At 36.7% G+C, this 17799-nt stretch overlaps 3 protein-coding genes across 4 annotated transcripts in view; 2 read left to right on the top strand and 1 right to left on the bottom strand.

Moving 5' to 3' along the window:
* Nucleotides 861-3342, top strand: LOC104718876 (primary amine oxidase-like). Its single transcript, XM_010436697.2, has 4 exons — nucleotides 861-2078; nucleotides 2152-2265; nucleotides 2417-2967; nucleotides 3054-3342. The coding sequence occupies exons 1-4, from the start codon at nucleotides 948-950 to the stop codon at nucleotides 3208-3210; spliced, it is 1953 nt and encodes a 650-aa protein (XP_010434999.1). The 5' UTR covers nucleotides 861-947; the 3' UTR covers nucleotides 3211-3342.
* On the top strand, nucleotides 9619-12882 carry LOC104718877 (vacuole membrane protein KMS1-like). 2 transcript variants are annotated; one of them, XM_019231403.1, is made up of 9 exons: nucleotides 9619-9994; nucleotides 10354-10565; nucleotides 10656-10734; nucleotides 10820-11119; nucleotides 11234-11391; nucleotides 11523-11639; nucleotides 11726-11905; nucleotides 12013-12044; nucleotides 12382-12882. In XM_019231403.1, the coding sequence occupies exons 1-9, from the start codon at nucleotides 9940-9942 to the stop codon at nucleotides 12503-12505; spliced, it is 1257 nt and encodes a 418-aa protein (XP_019086948.1). In that variant the 5' UTR covers nucleotides 9619-9939; the 3' UTR covers nucleotides 12506-12882. The 2 variants fall into 2 exon arrangements, with proteins under 2 accessions (XP_019086948.1, XP_010435000.1); XM_010436698.2 differs by lacking the exon at nucleotides 12013-12044 and having other exon boundaries at nucleotides 9620-9994; nucleotides 12350-12882.
* LOC104718878 (protein TIME FOR COFFEE-like) overlaps nucleotides 15282-17799 on the bottom strand; it is a gene marked incomplete in the record, with an annotated part of 10425 nt that continues 7907 nt past the window's right edge. Inside the window, 1 exon segment of the mRNA XM_010436699.2 lies at nucleotides 15282-17799. Within this exon segment, the coding sequence (XP_010435001.1) occupies nucleotides 15886-17799 (1914 nt within the window).

Raw genomic sequence — 17799 nt, 5'->3', positions numbered from 1 at the left:
AGCAAATGTTGCTACCGGTAGCTTTCTCATAAACTGTATTTCTAATTACGGAAAATGCATGGAGTGATGCCTCTTGACTACTGCATGTCATGACTGTGAGGAAAGTTACTCTTGGCATGATCAATGGGTTTGTGAAAGAGGGGAAACTTTTTGAGGCTGCACAATTGTATGAGGACATGATTCAAAGGTTTTTAGATCCTGGTATACTGTCACATCACTGATCAATTTGGTTTTGTAAGCAAGACCGCCTAGACAAGGCTACGCAAATGTTTTTTTTATTTTTTTTATTCACTGATAACTGATTAATTTCTGCTAGTCTCTTTGAGATTATCCAAGCGCAAAAGATCAATGACTACATGTATAATTCTTCGGCTTTGTCAATCAAATAAACGTAATTAATTAGCTCAAAATTATATATTTTAGCTTATACATATCTAGTTAATTATTCTCTTCATTTCTAATCAGTTTGTAATTTGTGCGTTTTAGAATTTAGTTAACGTAAACAAAGTTCAAACTAGCACTGGCGGCAGGGAGAACCTGAGATTGCAATAACATCATCATGTGTGCAAGTGGGATCATTAATATAGTAGTCATCTTACATAGTTACATATATAATCCTTGGTTTATACTTCAAGTTATGACCTTATTTATATTTTATACATCATCCCATTCGAATAATAAGTTTGCTCGCTCCCTTGAAAGAGAAGGAAGAGTATATATAAAATATGCCACGTGATAATTATTTTTTCATCTTTACGTTTCTCATTTTAATGGGTCTCATTCCACGACTTTTTCCTATATGTATATTTATTAATCATATCGACGCACCTACAAAACATATAGGTGCATGCATATAAATGTATTAATTGTTGTCGTCTTCTTCAATAACAACTCCATCAATTTCTTTTAATGGTCTTATCAAAAGTTTGACCATAAATTTTCCATCAATGAACAAACCAATACTTGCCCTAGTCTTTCTCCTACAATGTGCTATAACTCTTGGGCTCCATTTCCACCCACTTGATCCCTTAACTCCTCAAGAAATCAACAAAACAAGCTTCATCGTTAAGAAATCTCATCTAGGCAATCTCAAAGATCTCACATTTCACTACCTCGACTTGGATGAACCAAACAAGAAGCACATCCTCCAATGGCTATCGCCAAATCCCTTCAAGAAACCACCACCCCCACGTCGTCGATCACTCGTGGTGGTTCGAGCCGGTGGTCAAACCCACGAGCTCATCATCGACCTAACCACTAGCAAGATCGTATCCTCCCGCATCTACACAGGCCATGGCTTCCCTCCATTCACATTCATAGAGCTTTTCAGAGCCAGCAAGCTTCCTCTAACATACCCATCTTTCGAGAAATCGATTCTTGATCGAGACCTAAACATCTCCGAGGTTTCTTGCATCCCTTTCACCGTTGGCTGGTACGGAGAAATCACCACGAGACGCGAGGTCAAAGCCTCTTGCTTTTACAGAGACGGTTCAGTCAACGTCTTCACGAGACCCATCGAAGGAATCACCATAACTATAGACGTTGACTCAATGCGAGTCGTGAAGTACTCAGACAGATTCAGAAAGCCTCTCCCTGATAAAGAAGGTAACGACTTTAGAACCAAACACAAACCTTTCCCGTTCTCTTGCAACGTCTCCGACACAGGCTTCAAGATACTCGGCAATAGAGTCAAGTGGGCTAACTGGAAATTCCACGTCGGATTCACGGCGAGAGCTGGAGTAACCATATCGACGGCTTCGGTTCTTGACCCGAGAACCAAAAGGTTTCGACGAGTGATGTATAGAGGACACGTCTCAGAGACTTTTGTTCCCTACATGGATCCAACCAATGAATGGTACTTCCGTACGTTCATGGACATCGGAGAGTTCGGTTTCGGGAAATCCGCCGTGAATCTGCAGCCGCTCATTGACTGCCCGCAAAACGCTGCGTATTTAGATGGACACGTTGCGGGACCAGACGGGACAGCTCAGAGGATGACCAATGTGATGTGTGTCTTCGAGAAAAACAGTTATGGTGCTTCTTTTAGACACACCGAGATTAATGTTCCAGGACAAGTGGTAAACTTCAAAAACATTTATTTTATATTTTTTTAAGGAACCTTGATTAGTAATTTGATTAAGTGTTTTGCAGATAAATAGTGGGGAAGCTGATATTCGTTTAGTGGTTAGAATGGTGGCCACAGTTGGAAACTATGATTACTTTTTGGATTGGGAATTTCAAAAGAATGGAGCCATCAGAGTTGGGGTACGTACTGTTTACTTCATTTTTATATATTTCACTTTTTTGGGTTGACGTAAGTGTTTTTAGAACCAACTAACGTGTGCTTAATCTATATATTAGTATGGTATTTGATTTTTCTAAGTAATTGACTATTCTTGGTTGAATACATATATAGGTGGGTTTGACTGGAGTTTTAGAGGTAAAAGCAACGTCGTACACGTCAAACGAGCAGATAACAGACTGCATCTACGGGTCGTTGGTGGCCAAGAACACCATCGCCGTTAACCACGATCATTACCTAACGTACTATTTGGACCTCGACATCGACGGTAACGGTAACTCCTTGGTGAAAGCCAAACTCAAAACGGTAAGAGTAACTGACGTTAACAAAACGTCTTCTCCGAGGAAGAGTTACTGGACGGTCGTGAAAGAGACGGCGAAAACTGAAGCTGACGGTAGAGTCAAGCTCGGGTCAGAGCCGGTGGAGGTGTTGATTGTTAACCCTAATAAGAAGACAAACATAGGAAACACGGTTGGTTACCGGCTGATACCGGAGCATTTACCAGTCACTTCTCTTTTAACGGACGATGATTACCCGGAGATAAGAGCCGGTTACACTAAGTATCCGGTTTGGGTGACTGCCTATAACCGGTCAGAAAGATGGGCGGGTGGGTTTTACAGCGATAGGAGTCGTGGAGATGACGGCTTAGCTGTATGGAGTAGCAGGTAATTAATAGAAAGATTTATTTAATTTTGTGAATAATAGTACAATTTAAAGGAATAAATGTATGGTTTTGTCTTAACGGGAACAGGAACAGAGAGATAGAGAACAAAGACATAGTGATGTGGTACAACGTTGGGTTTCATCACATTCCATACCAAGAGGATTTTCCGGTTATGCCAACTCTTCACGGTGGATTTACTCTTCGACCTTCTAATTTTTTCGATAATGATCCTTTGATCGGGTAAATTCGTACATGCATCACAGAAAATTGGTTCTTATGTATTTACTTTTATTGTTGCATATATAAATTTGTTTTCGAATATGATTTTTATTCGATATATATAGTATTATAGTGAGAATGGTTTAACTACACATTACTAATACCTTATGGAAACCTAATTCATGTGCCAATTATTTCACCTGTTTTTCCTTTAAATATATTTTTTGATAGTAATTTTAAATACTTCAATTTTTTTTCTATATTTTACATGATCATTTATTTGAAATAAACAATTTAGATTTGATATGAATTCGATTGGAAAAAGTAAAACGGATTTTATATGTGAGAGGTTTCTAAAGATACTAAAATTCGACACTACATTCTGAATAAATTTTAATTTTTTTAATATACTAGATTTTAACCTGCGGTGCATCGCGGAACTATTTTTTTGTAATTTAAAAATTTAAAATACAAATTGTATAATTTTATTTTGATTGTTAATTTTAGGATTTAACCCGCATGACAATTTTTTTTTACATAATTGTAATTTAATCAACTTAATTAGATATGTTTAAAATTGCTTTATGTATACACAAAATATTAATTCATTTAGTTTTTAATCAATCAAAATAATTTCATTTGGAATTTAATCAATCAAAATTATTTTCAGTTGGAATTTAATCAATCAAATTTAGTTGATGTGAAACTAAACATATGTTACTATGTATAATACTAATAATCACAAGTTTGATGGTACAATTATATATTTTTGCATATAGTATTGTCGGAAGATGAGATCAAATCAAAAGAGGAGGATTGTACATATTTTTATTTTCCTGCAAGAAATTAAAGAAAAATTATTAAAGATCTTAGATATTTGTTAAAATCAAATCAAAAAGAAAAGCACACATAGAAAACTTAAAAAAAAACATATAAAAAAACATATATGATGAAGATAGTTTAAAAAAACTTTAAAATACATAGTAACCTTATAAAAATTGTAAATCAAAAAAAAAATTATAAAATTTAAAAATAAGAAATTTCATTATTATACGTACCCTTCACAAAAAAGAAAGAAAATAATATATATGTAAGTTTATAAAAGAAAATCGTTAGAGATTTAAAATTCTGGGAGAAATAACCTTTGATTTGATGAAATATAATTTTTATCTTATATTAAAAAACCAAATTTATTTTTTCTAAAACCAAGTCCTTAAAACAAAAGAAAAATCTATGAAAATGAAAATGAATAAGATTTTTTGGAAAACAAAAGATTTATGCTCCTTATTCTTAAAAAACTCATATGATGGACAAAAATATGGTGATGTATTCTATATCTCATAACATAAAAAATAAGAAAAAATAGTTATTTAGAAGGAAAAAAAATAAACATGAAAGATATAACAAAATAAGAGAAATACTTAAAAGTTTCTTACCATCATAAATTAGCTGGTAAAGAAATCTGTAGCATAATTAAAAAAAAATAGGTGGAGATTAGCAAAATTTTAATAAAGTTTAGATCTAAAACCCAAATTGACCATGGTGTAAAAGCACATACCTTCTCATGCACCAATCCACTCTTATTGCCATGATTACAATTGAGCTGCAAAAAAAAACAATACGAAGTATGTATTAGTGATGCTAATTGTGAAGAAATCTACTATTTTCTATCATAGATGAATTGAAAAAAAAAACTAATAACAAAGTACAAATGTGGTTATTTAGTAGATTGACGTTCATAGGTTATTTATAGTGCTAGTGTGATATCAAATTGACTAAAATATGGTGAGCAATCAAAAAGATTTGATGACATAATTCAAAATATTTAATATTTACATAAGGCATATCTAATTAAATAGTCGTGTGTGTTTTAGTTAGTTTCTATTTGCAGTATTTTAGGAATATGTAGAGATATTGTCGAAATATTTAGTTATTATGATTTTAATTATTTTTATCTTTTTTACTAAAACACTTAAATCTTTTAGGTTAAAAAGGAAAACACAAACTGATTTCCTAAAGATATTTTAGGAATAATTGAGTTTAGGAATATTTTATTTATTAGGAGAGATAATTTAGGAACTTAATTGATTTTATTTAGTTATTGTGATCGATTAGGAATATTCAATTAGTGTTATCGATTTTGATTTTTCATATTTAACTTAATATTATTTTGTGCAAATATGTTGTGATCAACTTTGTAAATAGGTTTTTAAAGAAGTTAAACTTAAAGGGTAGAACCCAAAATGTAATTCAAAAATGTATATATAGATGTTAGTTAATTGGATGATGTTCCCGATATTCAATATAGGTACAATAAATATTGTATTCTTAGTTTATTGGGAGAGATACTTTAATATTATTGAGATAGATATTTTAATAGCACGTCAAAGCTTTGTTATTACTAGACTAGAACGAAAATATTGAAAATCTATCTCAACATTTTTGGAGTAAATTTTTGTGTCATCTTTTTGTATCTTTGTATCCAAACAAGTCCCAATTAAATTATCGACAATCCTTACAACCAAACACAATCATTTCCTTATTTGATAATATTAATTTCAAATTTCCTAAATTTTATCTACCTAATTTAAAACAATATGTTAGATAATAATATAACTCTCCTTTCACTTTTATTTAATCTTATATTTAATTATTTGAATTACTATATAATACATAAAGTTAATAAAATATTATTTTTTCTTTTCAGCATATGATGTGATTTGAATTTTAATAAACGGTTATCTATTTTAAAAATCTATCTTAACATTTTTAAAGTATATTTTTGTTCAATAATCTTTTTTGAAATGATTTTCCAAAAAACCATGGTCTTAAACACTATTAATCATCATAAATTTGATTTTAATCATAGTTCATTGTATTTTTGACCATGGTTTAAGTCTTTAAGACTATGCAAAAAACCATGGTCTTAAAATAAATTTGATTTTAATCATAGTTCATTGTATTTTTGAAAGTACACATATTTATTGTTCTTTCAAAGTCAACCCATATAATTTTATTAATAAGTACTGTTGATTATTTTAAAAACACCAAAATAAAATATATATAAGTGTATTGATATTACAAAACAAAGAAATTTACTATGCGGTAAATTTTGCAAATACAACAGCATATATATAATATTGTAATATTTATATTAACTAACTAAAAAACCTGATTATATTAGTATACTAACCTATTTAAATGATTTATGAAAACGAATAGACCCGTGATGTACCACAGGGTAAATCCTAGTTACTAGATATATTTTCTAACCATTTGTATCTTTATAACATAGTGTACACAAAAACGTTATTAGAGACCAGAGTTTCTAATTTGTTGCCAAGAATAAGGTAGAAGAGGAGCCACCGGTGATGGCTTGGAGATGCCTCCGGTGATGGTGTGGAATGCCTCACGACGGGAGATATGGCGACGATGGAGGGGAAACCTATTCAATATCATCCAAAATCGGAGACTAGGGTTTCTAATTTGTCGCCAAGAATAAGGTAGAAGAGAGAAGAGGAGCGTCTCACTGGTAGATTTCTTAAGGTGGTCCTTGGAGACGTCACCGGCGATTTCGCTGCCGCCACAAGAGAGGGAACCATCACTGCGTTTTCAGCTTCCATGGTTTGAGAATTCATACGATGATGAGAGAGACTCAAGAAAGGTGAAGCAGAGTTGTGTGCAAGAAAAACTTATTTATTCTCTTTATTTGCTTGTGATACGTGAATCTAATCGCATGCTGATCCATGTGAAGCCTATTTATGCAAAAAACAAAATAAGTTTTTAACTTTTTTTTTTTGGTAGGAAACCAGGAGAAAGCCTTCCGTGTAAATTTATTCAAGAACAAGAAAGAAAATTACAAACTAACTGAACGAGGACACACAAAACCCGACCTGTCCTCCTGAAGCAAAGAATTAACACAGTCTGGTACAAGATTAAAAGCATGAAAACCCAAAGGTAAAGTAAAAGCATAGGTTGCTAACCCATCCGCAAGGCGATTAGCTTCCCTATTACACGTGTGAAACACTGACATTCCAGTCCTTCGATAAAAAGTCATGGCACAACCGCACCATGAAAGACAACGAATGCGTATCGACGATCCCTTTCCTAAGAAAACTCACCACCTGCTCCGAGTCCACCTCTACTTCCAGCCGCGGTATCCTCTTCTCCCATGCAAGATAGAGACCATAATAAACACCCCATAACTCAGCCAAAGGAGAGCAACAACCAATGTTTAAAACAAATCCACCACACCATTCTCCAAACTCATTCCGGATCACTCCTCATGCAGTCGCTGGCCCTGGGTTACCATGAGAAGCCTCGTCCGTGTTCAATTTGTACCATCTGCTCATAGGACACACCCATCGGATCATTACCTCCCTTCGTTCCACCAACTGACTTTTAGTTCCCACATTTGCAGCAATAACCTCCTTCGCAGCATCTTTAAGGAACTGGACTCGATCCCTCCATAACCTGTTTTCACCAAAAATGTTACCACACCTCCATTTCCATGCCCACCAAATAGCCATGGCAAACTGGGTATACCAATCTTGGTTATTGCTAGAAATCCCTCCGCCTAAGTTCCAATGGACCCATTCTAACAAAGACAACTCAAAAAACACTCTCTACTTCCTCACCGGAACAATCTGTATCCAAACACCGGACATAGCTGGGCAGTCCCTAAGAACATAAAATGGTCTCCACTCCGCCTTTACATGTCGAGCACATATATGTGTCACTCAAATGTCGACGGTACCGCTCAGTATTTGTCATAATTATTTGTCTCACAAACATCCAGACAAAGACACGCATGCGTTCTGGAACCCTAAGAGCCCAAACCTTCGAGTAAAAGGAGCCCATGTTTTGAGTCAGAACCGCCTCCCTTGTTAGCAATTCATACGGAGATTTAACCGTGAACTTCCCATCATCAATTTCTCCCCAAGACAAACGATCTGTAGCTACCGTAACCTTATCCATAACTACCGCTGCCAACTCTAAATGAAGATCTTCAGAAATATAAGTGCGATCCTCTCCATGATCCACCCAACACCATCACGCCATAACTCACAGGCTCACATCACGTCATAGTCTGCTGGGAGTTCACATGTTACCAAGTCCACGAGAGGACTACTAGTGATCCACTTGGCTGTCCAGAACTTAACCTGCTGCCCATCTCCAACCACCCAACGAATCCCTTTACACACTACCTCCGTCAAACCAACACAAATGCTTCTCCAGGTGGACGACCAGTGCCCTTTCTTCCTCAACCAAGTCCGGTCCAGGATATCCCCTACCCTGTATTTGGCCCCACTCGTGCCCATAGGCTTTGTTTATCATGAGGACTCGCCACCCCACCTTCACAACCAAAGCCTTGTTCATATCACTCGCTTTCTTTACCCCCAGACCACCCTTCCATTTAGGAAGACAAACCTAATCCCACGCGAGCAAGTGGAATTGTCGTTTCTCTGTGGTAGAACCCCATAAGAAGTCGCGAGAGACCTTACCCAGTTTATCCAAGATACTAGCCGGCAGTTTGATCGTGCTCATGCTATGAATTGGGATAGACGATAGAACCGCCTTTGTAAATGTGAGATGACCTGCAAAGCTTAGCATTCGACCCCTCTAGCCAGCCAAGCGAGAGGATACTTTCTCGAGGACCTCCCCAAATGTTTATTTGTTGATCTGTTTCTGTAAGATAGGCATTTCCAGGTATTTTCCTAAATCTTTTGTTGATGAAGTTCCACTTTGTGCACTTATTAAATAAGTTTTTAACTTTTATTAGGCTTATACATAAACATGAATAATTGTGAGCATTAAATTAAGGGAGAGTTACTATAATAGAACATAAAAGCTTCGTGATTATTAGAGTAGAATGAAAAGGTTGGAAATTACTAGATATATTTTCGAACGGTTTGTACCCCTATAACATAGTTTACACAAAAATGTTATTACCAAAGATGCCATTACAAAAAGAAAAAAAAAACTTGAGAAGAACTAAGTCTACCGTTGGTGTAATGGAAGACTAATCGGGTAAATGTAAATGGTAGATTTATTTGGTAGATTTAGTTGGTAGATAGGTAAACAATTTGATTGATTTAACCGAATGATTCCTCAGTTGATGCAGACTGTTTCCCAACTACTAGGTAAAATCGGTAATGTATTTTTAAATGAAAAACAAAAATTAAATTAAAAAAAAACATGTCCAGTTAAACTCATGGTCTTCAAGTCTTTTTAATTGAATTTGAACCCGGTCTGACTCATTGTGTTATTAAATTCGGTTATATTCCTCATCTCCGGTTCAACCGGAACCATGCAACAAAAATTAGGAAGACCGTAATGGGCTTTAATAGCCCAGTAACCTCTTAAACAAAAGACTCTAATAGAACAAGAGTTTTACAAACTCAGTTTACTCTGCCCTTTGCGTCCCCCATTATCTCTCAGAGTTTTGTTTTGTCTTCTACAAAGACCAGATCTCTCTCCCATCATCAGTTGTGTTCTGTTGGTTTATCTCAACCAAAGCCCACACGTCACGTTACAAAGAAATAAACTTTTAAAAATTGTTTTTTTTTTCCTCCAAAGCAATCTATTTCCTTCTCTTTATTACCCAAATCTTGAATTCCACCGAACCCATGTTCTTAAATCCTTGAAGACATAGGAATCTATGTTAAAAATCTCTTTTTTTATTCCGTTTGAGATATATATATAGTTATTTGGTAGTTGGTGACGCAACTAGGTTTCCACAACACAACACAACATGGGATCGGCTGCGGTTGCGACTTCTTCTTCTTCTTCTGATGTTGCTCTCTCAGGCAAGTTTCTTCCTTTTTTACCTTTGATCAATTAGAATTTTACCCCAATTCGTTCCGGATCAGGGAAGAAGATTAGGATCTTGGTTATCGTTTCGAGATCTGAATCATAGCTTTTTGATTTGTCTGGTGTAGAATATATAAGAATTTTTGAGTATTGATGATGTGAAATCGATTAGATTTAATCTTTTCTAGATTAGTTATATTGGATTAGTCATCAATCTTTTAGGTTTGTATGAAGGTGATAGAGCATAAAGGCTTAGCCTTTTCTTTGAATTGTTGATTTTTCTGATAACCCATTAGCTTATATAGAAGACTCACATTTGTGGGGATTAATATTATTATCTGTGTTGAACTTGCAGCTCTGCGTGAGAAGCATGAGAAGGAAGTCGAGAATCTAACACTGACGACACAACCTTTTAATACATTGAAGTTGTTTGTTGAGGCTACTATTCAGTACATCAAGCGATCGGTGTCGTATCTATTGGCTCATGGAGGTTGGTTCATACTTATAACCACTTTGTTAGTGGCATCTGGTGGTTTGCTTGTCACTGTTGATGGACCTCATGGAAAGGTAAATTAATACTCATTTTAGACTTCTTCTTTGTTCAATCTATAATTGTAAATTGTCATCCAACATATGTGTGTTTGTTTTTGGTTACAGCATGTTGAAGAAGTATTAGAGTATGTCCGATATGGCTTATGGTGGATAGCACTTGGTGTTGCATCTTCTATTGGTCTTGGTTAGTCACACAAAACAAACATAACTTTATTTCCGCGTTTAGAAGCAACTTATATTGTTCTTATTTTGTTCGTTTCCTTGTATAGGATCGGGTCTTCACACGTTTGTTCTCTATTTGGGTCCACACATTGCATTGTTCACTCTAAAAGCGACACTTTGTGGCCGGGTTGATCTAAAATCTGCACCATATGATACAATTCAGTTGAAAAGGGTTCCATCCTGGCTTGATAAATCTTGTTCAGAATTTGGTCCCCCGTTAATGATATCAGCTGCTGGATCACGTGTACCCCTTACCAGCATATTGCCACAAGTCCAGTTGGAGGCGATTTTATGGGGTATTGGGACAGCTCTTGGGGAGCTTCCTCCATATTTCATCTCAAGGGCAGGTTTGTAGATTGCCTTTCTTTTTGTTTATGTCAAAATAGATTAGATAACTCGCTAAAATGTGTTTGCATTGGTTTTGGTTGTTTATTGTGTTTTGCCTTTCTAAAATTTTCCAGCTAGTATATCTGGGAGCACAGTGGATGGAATGGAAGAGTTAGATGGTTCTTCATCTGAGGATAGCGGGTTTATGGCGACTTACCTGAACCGTGTTAAGCGTTGGTTATTAACCCATTCGCAGCACTTGAATTTCTTTACTGTCTTGGTTCTTGCTTCGGTTAGTATACATTCTCCAACTTACTTTTTACCTTCTGTAGTAGCAATTGATTATGACTGTATTTACCGTGTCATGTAACATCTTTTGCTTTCTAGTACTCAGGACCTTACACTGCTTTTATCTGAGTGCAGGTTCCAAATCCTTTGTTTGACCTTGCTGGAATAATGTGTGGACAATTTGGAATCCCATTTTGGGAATTCTTTTTGGCGACTTTAATCGGAAAGGCGATCATCAAAACTCACATACAGGTGCTAAATCTCTTGTCTCATAGATTCAAGTTTAACACCTATATGGTTTTCAAATGTTAACTTAGTTTCTTTCTTTCTTGATGAAGACGATATTTATCATCTGCGTTTGTAATAACCAACTGCTCGACTGGATGGAGAATGAGCTGATCTGGATACTAAGCCATGTCCCGGGTTTGGCTTCTATGTTGCCTGGACTCACAGCCAAACTCCACGCCATGAAAGAAAAGTATATTGATGCACCATCTCCGGTTCCATCTCACATCAAGGTAAATAAAACTTTTCATTCTTTATAAACTTAAACTCTTTTTTTCATTAGTTGCATCTTTCACAAAACTTGAGTTGAGTTTGAGTTCTTTGTTTTGTATTGGGTTAGGTGAAAAAATGGGATTTTTCGTTTGCATCGATCTGGAATNTTGATGAAGACGATATTTATCATCTGCGTTTGTAATAACCAACTGCTCGACTGGATGGAGAATGAGCTGATCTGGATACTAAGCCATGTCCCGGGTTTGGCTTCTATGTTGCCTGGACTCACAGCCAAACTCCACGCCATGAAAGAAAAGTATATTGATGCACCATCTCCTGTTCCATCTCACATCAAGGTAAACAAATCTTTTCATTCTTTATAAACTAAAACTCATTTTTTTCATTAGTTGCATCTTTCACAAAACTTGAGTTGAGTTTGAGTTCTTTGTTTTGTATTGGGTTAGGTGAAAAAATGGGATTTTTCGTTTGCATCGATCTGGAATGGGATAGTGTGGCTCATGCTCCTCAACTTCTTCGTCAAGATTGTGACAGCAACTGCACAAAGACACTTGAAGAAAAAGCAAGAGAAAGAAATGGCTGTTTTGACTCATTCAGATTGATAAAAATAGCAACCCCACAATCTTTGTTCCTTTTGCTCCAACATCAAAACAGACACTATCCAGGTTTTGAGATGAAGAATGAACAACAACAACAAAAATTGGCAGCTTTTTTCTTCTTCTCATCTTTGACACATTGTTTCTGGTGGTACTGTTCTGTATAGAAAGAACAAAAAAAAGGAAAAAGTTAGGAGGAATTGGGATTATGAGATTGCAGGAGGTTTATTTTGATCCTGTGATTCCATAGTTTAAGGTTATGTGGGAAGAATTTTTTTTTATAAAAAAAGAAGCATTAATTGCTAATTTACTTCTCTGTTAATTGTTAGATTGAAACCTAGTGTAAGCTTTTAAGGCCTATGACAACTTCCAATGTTTTACTATTTGTCTTTTTAATTTCACAGTCAATTTTTATTATCACTGATGCATGGTACTTTCACAAGAACATGAAAGAATAGATTTGTGACTGATTGGAATTATAATTTAGATCATAGCTAGCTTCTAAGGATATCCGTTTGCTTGGTCTATGGCACTATGGCCTTTTTATTCAGTTTCCAAATTATTCATTTTTATCAAGACAAATAAGCGTGGCCATGTTTCTAAAATACTTTATTTATTTTGAATTGGCATGTATAGAAAAAGGCCAAACCTTATCGTTGGTATTGTAGACTTTGCCATTGACATTATATGTTGTCGGGGCAATAGATTTATCTCACTATTTTGTAGATTTATTTTAGTGGGGAAGATTTCATGAGTTTGGGTCCATACTCCATAGAGCTTCAAAGTAGGCCGGCGGCTTCTTTATGCATTATCAAGTGGACCCTTATATAGTTTCTTACCCTAAACGTAACCCCATATGTTTTTGGTTGTATGAATTTGGGACCTCCAACTTTTTAAATTGTGTGGCTCTTATCTTGCGTTGCGATAGCGAATATTACCCGCCTCTAATGTGTAGTATGTTATATAATAGTGCCGTAAAGGTCGGGATGGTGTGAATTTATGGCTTAGCTTCTTTAAAAGAGACAAAACCCTAATGGAGAATAATACTAATTATTAATCCAAGGCGTTAGTGTAAAACAACAAATCAGTTTATTATTGGGTGCAAATTTGACTCGACTGAAGTGTGCAGTGAACTCTACATTTAGTTTGGACGTTAAACGTGTCGCACAATAATGTCCCAAAATGTTAATTGCGATGTGAAGGTGTCACTTTATCGAAAAGATTGGACCCTCCTACAACTACTACTAGTCGTCTATTACTACACTACACTCTCTACTCCGAACATTTTGGTTGATACAATAAAGCTTTTGTGTTATTCAGAAACCAAATTCTTTAAATCGGAAATAGTTGAAAGACCCCCAAAATATAACCCTATAGAAAAAGATTACCGGAAAGCATTTACGAACTTTTATGAAAAATTCATAAACTCTTAAGAAATATTTATATAACTGATTGATAGTCTTCCTGAAAACATAGTATCAATTTTGTAAATATTTTTATTTTGAGCGCCCTATATAAAAGATTTCACTACAAAAAACTTAAATAAAAGTTTTGATGGAAAAAAACTATGTATTCGTTTCTTACCCTACATTTCTTTTTTTACGAAAAGGTTAAATAAATGTAACAATCACGTTGAATACGACATAAGCTTCCGTACATTGAATACAATCCTTGTAAAGTTCGAAGGATTGAAATCTTGTGAAAGTTGACAGATGTATTGATGACGTATTCTATTTAGACACTATGAAAAGGAAGAAGAGAAGATGACAATTTTGCATGTGCGACCACCAAATAAAACAAAACAAAGTTTTGGTTGTCAATTTGACAAGTTTGTGCGCGTTGGAGACTTCGGCATCACCCAATTAACCACTTTACGATACGTCTGTATGTGTACAAATTTGGTTTTTTTTCTCCGTCTGGTCATATGATATATTAGATGTTAAAAATTCATTACAATTCAAGCTCTTGCCTGAGCCAAGATGATCAATATTAGGAATTAAATTAACAAATCCTAACCTACTAAAATATTTAGTAAAAGATGAGGACAACAAACCAACAAAAACAACCTTAAGTTAAGAAGAGACTTTCTCATCGCTAAAAAATACCATGAAGCCAAGAGGGATATCCCCAAGCTACATATATGATATAAATGAAACATGTGATCCAAAGTCAGTGATTGCACAATGAGAGAAGTTCCTCGATTGGTTGTTGAGGTTTCCAACCAAAGCTCCGATGATGTCTTGACCAAATTTATATGTTAAAGTAATCTTTTTATTGGTTATTACTTATTACTACTAACTCTATTTTTTATTATTCTCTAAAAAGATAAAGAGGAAGAGAGATCTTTTAAGGGAATCTTAATTTTGTGTACAGCAGTCGTACGTACTGCATAGTAAACCACACGTGAGGAATAAAAAGAATTACACGACTTGTCATTGACAAAAGCACAGAATAAGCATTTTTTTGAGTTCCACGACTAGAAATATAACTAAATACATCCCTATATATTTACTTTCGCATCACCCAATCAAACCACTTACGATCCATCCTTCTCTGTGTACTAATCTGTTTTTTCTTCGTCTTGTCAAAGACCCAGTGATGTCTTGACCTTCCGAGGCAAATCTTGGTTACTACTTACTACTATATTTTTTATTCTCTAACTGACCAAAAAAAAAAAGAGTAACAAAGATCCCTTTCTCTGTTTCTTCTATGAGAATATTATTTTTGTGTACAGGCGTACGTATTGCACAAAAAACAACACGTTAAGGTTTAAAAATCACAATCACAATCACAATCACATTCACATTCACAAAAGCAAAAAACAGAACTAGCCAATAATAAACTAAACACATTCTTTATATTTACTTTCTAGCCAAACCACATGTACATACAGATTACACACATGCATTTACTTCTCCATCATCTTGACACAAAAATGGTTCCTTTTCTTTTCTACTCAATAGAATAAAAGTCTAAGCTACCATTACCAAACAGCAACAGTTCTGCCTTTCTTCCTTTGGGCTACCCGTTCTTTTAATTCAATCAAAAACAACCCTACTCCCAATAAGAAATGAATAAAATTCTTAAAGCTAACCTTGAATGATCTATTCTCTCTACTTGCTCGAGGATTGTCAGAAAATAACACTAACTTGGTTGGAATACAGTTCTTAAAACACCAAGACCATCCCTGTAAAGGTCTCTCTCCTCTCTCACTGGTTAGTGAGTTTGGGGGTGTTTGTTTCTCTTCTGATCCGTCATTAACACTTAACCAGTTTCTTAGGACCTCACACTGTTCAAAGTCTACCGTCCCTCAGCGCCACGGGATTTAGAGGAATCAACAAGCGTGAGGAAAACTCCCACATCAGCATCGAATGGGTTTTTAAGTTTCACTCACCCGCTTGTTGCTTCTGATCTCCAGGTTTCACTTGACCCGCGTGGACGTATGGAAATCCTGGAGGGACTTGCTGCGGATGATGATGATGCGTCTTCTCTGCAGTCTGTGTATGCTGCAAGTTGATGTTGCTCCCTCCACCCTTCATATTAATAGCTTTTGCCGGATCTGAAGTGACAGTGGTGCAGCTAGATAGGGTAACAGATGGGGTAGCAGCTGATGATCCTGCTTGTTGCTGTTGTTGCTGTCTTTGGATGTAATAGCCACTAAGAGAAGACATATTCATCTGTTGTTTCTGCTGATGATGATGTTGAGCTTGCATATATGGGCTTGAGAAGTAAAGCTGAGCTTGTTGCAGGTGTTGTTGTTGTTGTTGTTGTTGAGACTTATAAGTAGGATTTGAGGTGGTGGTAGTAACGTGAGGATTTCCGAGAATAGACGGCCCATTGTTCCTTCCACCTGTAAATGATGCCGACTGTGAGTGCTTGGATGGTTGAGATGAAGGCAGAGAAGAGGAGGAAGCTTCACCATGTCCAGCTCTGTTTGCGATTGAGGTTGGGGCAGTTGTTCTTGGGATTGCTCCGGCATTTTTGGAGACAGAAGACGCAGTGGGTGATGGAGCCCGGTTACTACCCGCTCCTTGCTGCATCGGAGAATTAGAAGGCAGAGTTTTAGAGTTTGCTGCTGCAAAAGATATATGTGATTGGTGGGGTCGACCTTGCTGTTTCTGCTGTACGTTTTTAAGTGACGAAGACACAGATGGTGACAATATGGAAGGAGACTGAGCTCTGGGTGAATTGTTCTTCCACTGAGGAGACTGAGCCGGACTACCATTGCCGGATTGAACAAGATTCTGAGGAAACCCTGACGTAGCATTAGGGTTATTGGATACCACCGAAGGCGCGGTGTTAATATTATGATCCAGGAAACCACTCCCGTTACTCATCACTGGCCCTTTGCCTCTAGCAGCAGCAACGGCATACTGTTGTTGCATCTGGAGATAATTGCTATACTGCTGCTGCTGAGGTTGATTTCGCTGCATATGTTGCTGCTGGTGAGAGGTCGGTGCAGAACTGGAACTCCAGGGCTGAGCAGAGCCGAGGTTGAGCACCCGAGCTGAGCTATCAGTGATTGCCCCACCTGTTACCGCATAAGCAGATGCATCAACCGAATCTTGTTTGCCAGAGAAAGCAACAGACTGCCCAACACCTGCAGTTGCTGTTTTCCCATTTGACCCTGTTGTCTTCCGTACTTCTGTGGCATTAGCAGAAGCATTAGACCCTGATTTCCCATCTTCCGGACCACAATTAGTCATTTTATGGTTAGATGATTGAGAAGCCGCAGCAGCTGCCATCATCTGATGATACCCTTGCCTTGCTGCTTCTGGAACGCCATGGAGTATAGCATGATTTTGAGCCGTAGATGGCATGTTCAGACCTCCGTTGAACGCCGCAAAGGTCATTGCATAAGGCTGCGACTGAATAGATTCCGCACCCACCTTTGATCCCTGCTTTTCTGGTGGCCTTTCACTATGATTGTTAGAGGAACCAAGCACTCCACCACCTGAGGCTGCAGAACCCATCAAACCCATTTTAGTTGGCTGCATCGGCAAAGCAAACTTTTGGCCATATGAAACATTAGAACGAGAGGCTCGGCTGTCAGTAGTGGATGGGCTGGCTTCTCTTGCAGTTTCACTATGTTGAGTTGCGTTTTCCCTGGGATGCTGCCTGTGCTGAACTTTCTGAGTAGGAAACCCTTGTGAATTTACTGGTGGCCTTCGTTGTTGGTTCTGGAGAAGCTTTTGTGCAGCCGCGGAACCAGTGGAAGCATTTGTGTTCTGGTTGCTGGGAGCATGGGTCTGTTGCCCTTGACCAGGTTGCTGTTGTGGCGGAAGATGTGGACTGTGGAC

The sequence above is a fragment of the Camelina sativa genome, chromosome 10 (assembly GCF_000633955.1).
Source record: "Camelina sativa cultivar DH55 chromosome 10, Cs, whole genome shotgun sequence".
NCBI classification, from domain to species: domain Eukaryota; kingdom Viridiplantae; phylum Streptophyta; class Magnoliopsida; order Brassicales; family Brassicaceae; genus Camelina; species Camelina sativa.
Note: the sequence above shows the minus strand (reverse complement) of the source record. Positions and strands in the feature narration are given on the sequence as shown.

Coding starts and splice junctions, on each gene's coding strand:
- LOC104718876 (XM_010436697.2), top strand. CDS start 948: ATGAACAAACCAATACTTGCCCTAGTCTTTCTCCTACAATGTGCTATA. Junction 2,266..2,416: donor ATGGAGCCATCAGAGTTGGG/GTACGTACTGTT, acceptor ATACATATATAG/GTGGGTTTGACTGGAGTTTT. Junction 2,968..3,053: donor TTAGCTGTATGGAGTAGCAG/GTAATTAATAGA, acceptor TAACGGGAACAG/GAACAGAGAGATAGAGAACA.
- LOC104718877 (XM_019231403.1), top strand. CDS start 9,940: ATGGGATCGGCTGCGGTTGCGACTTCTTCTTCTTCTTCTGATGTTGCT. Junction 10,735..10,819: donor TGCATCTTCTATTGGTCTTG/GTTAGTCACACA, acceptor TTCCTTGTATAG/GATCGGGTCTTCACACGTTT. Junction 11,906..12,012: donor CGGTTCCATCTCACATCAAG/GTAAATAAAACT, acceptor GTATTGGGTTAG/GTGAAAAAATGGGATTTTTC.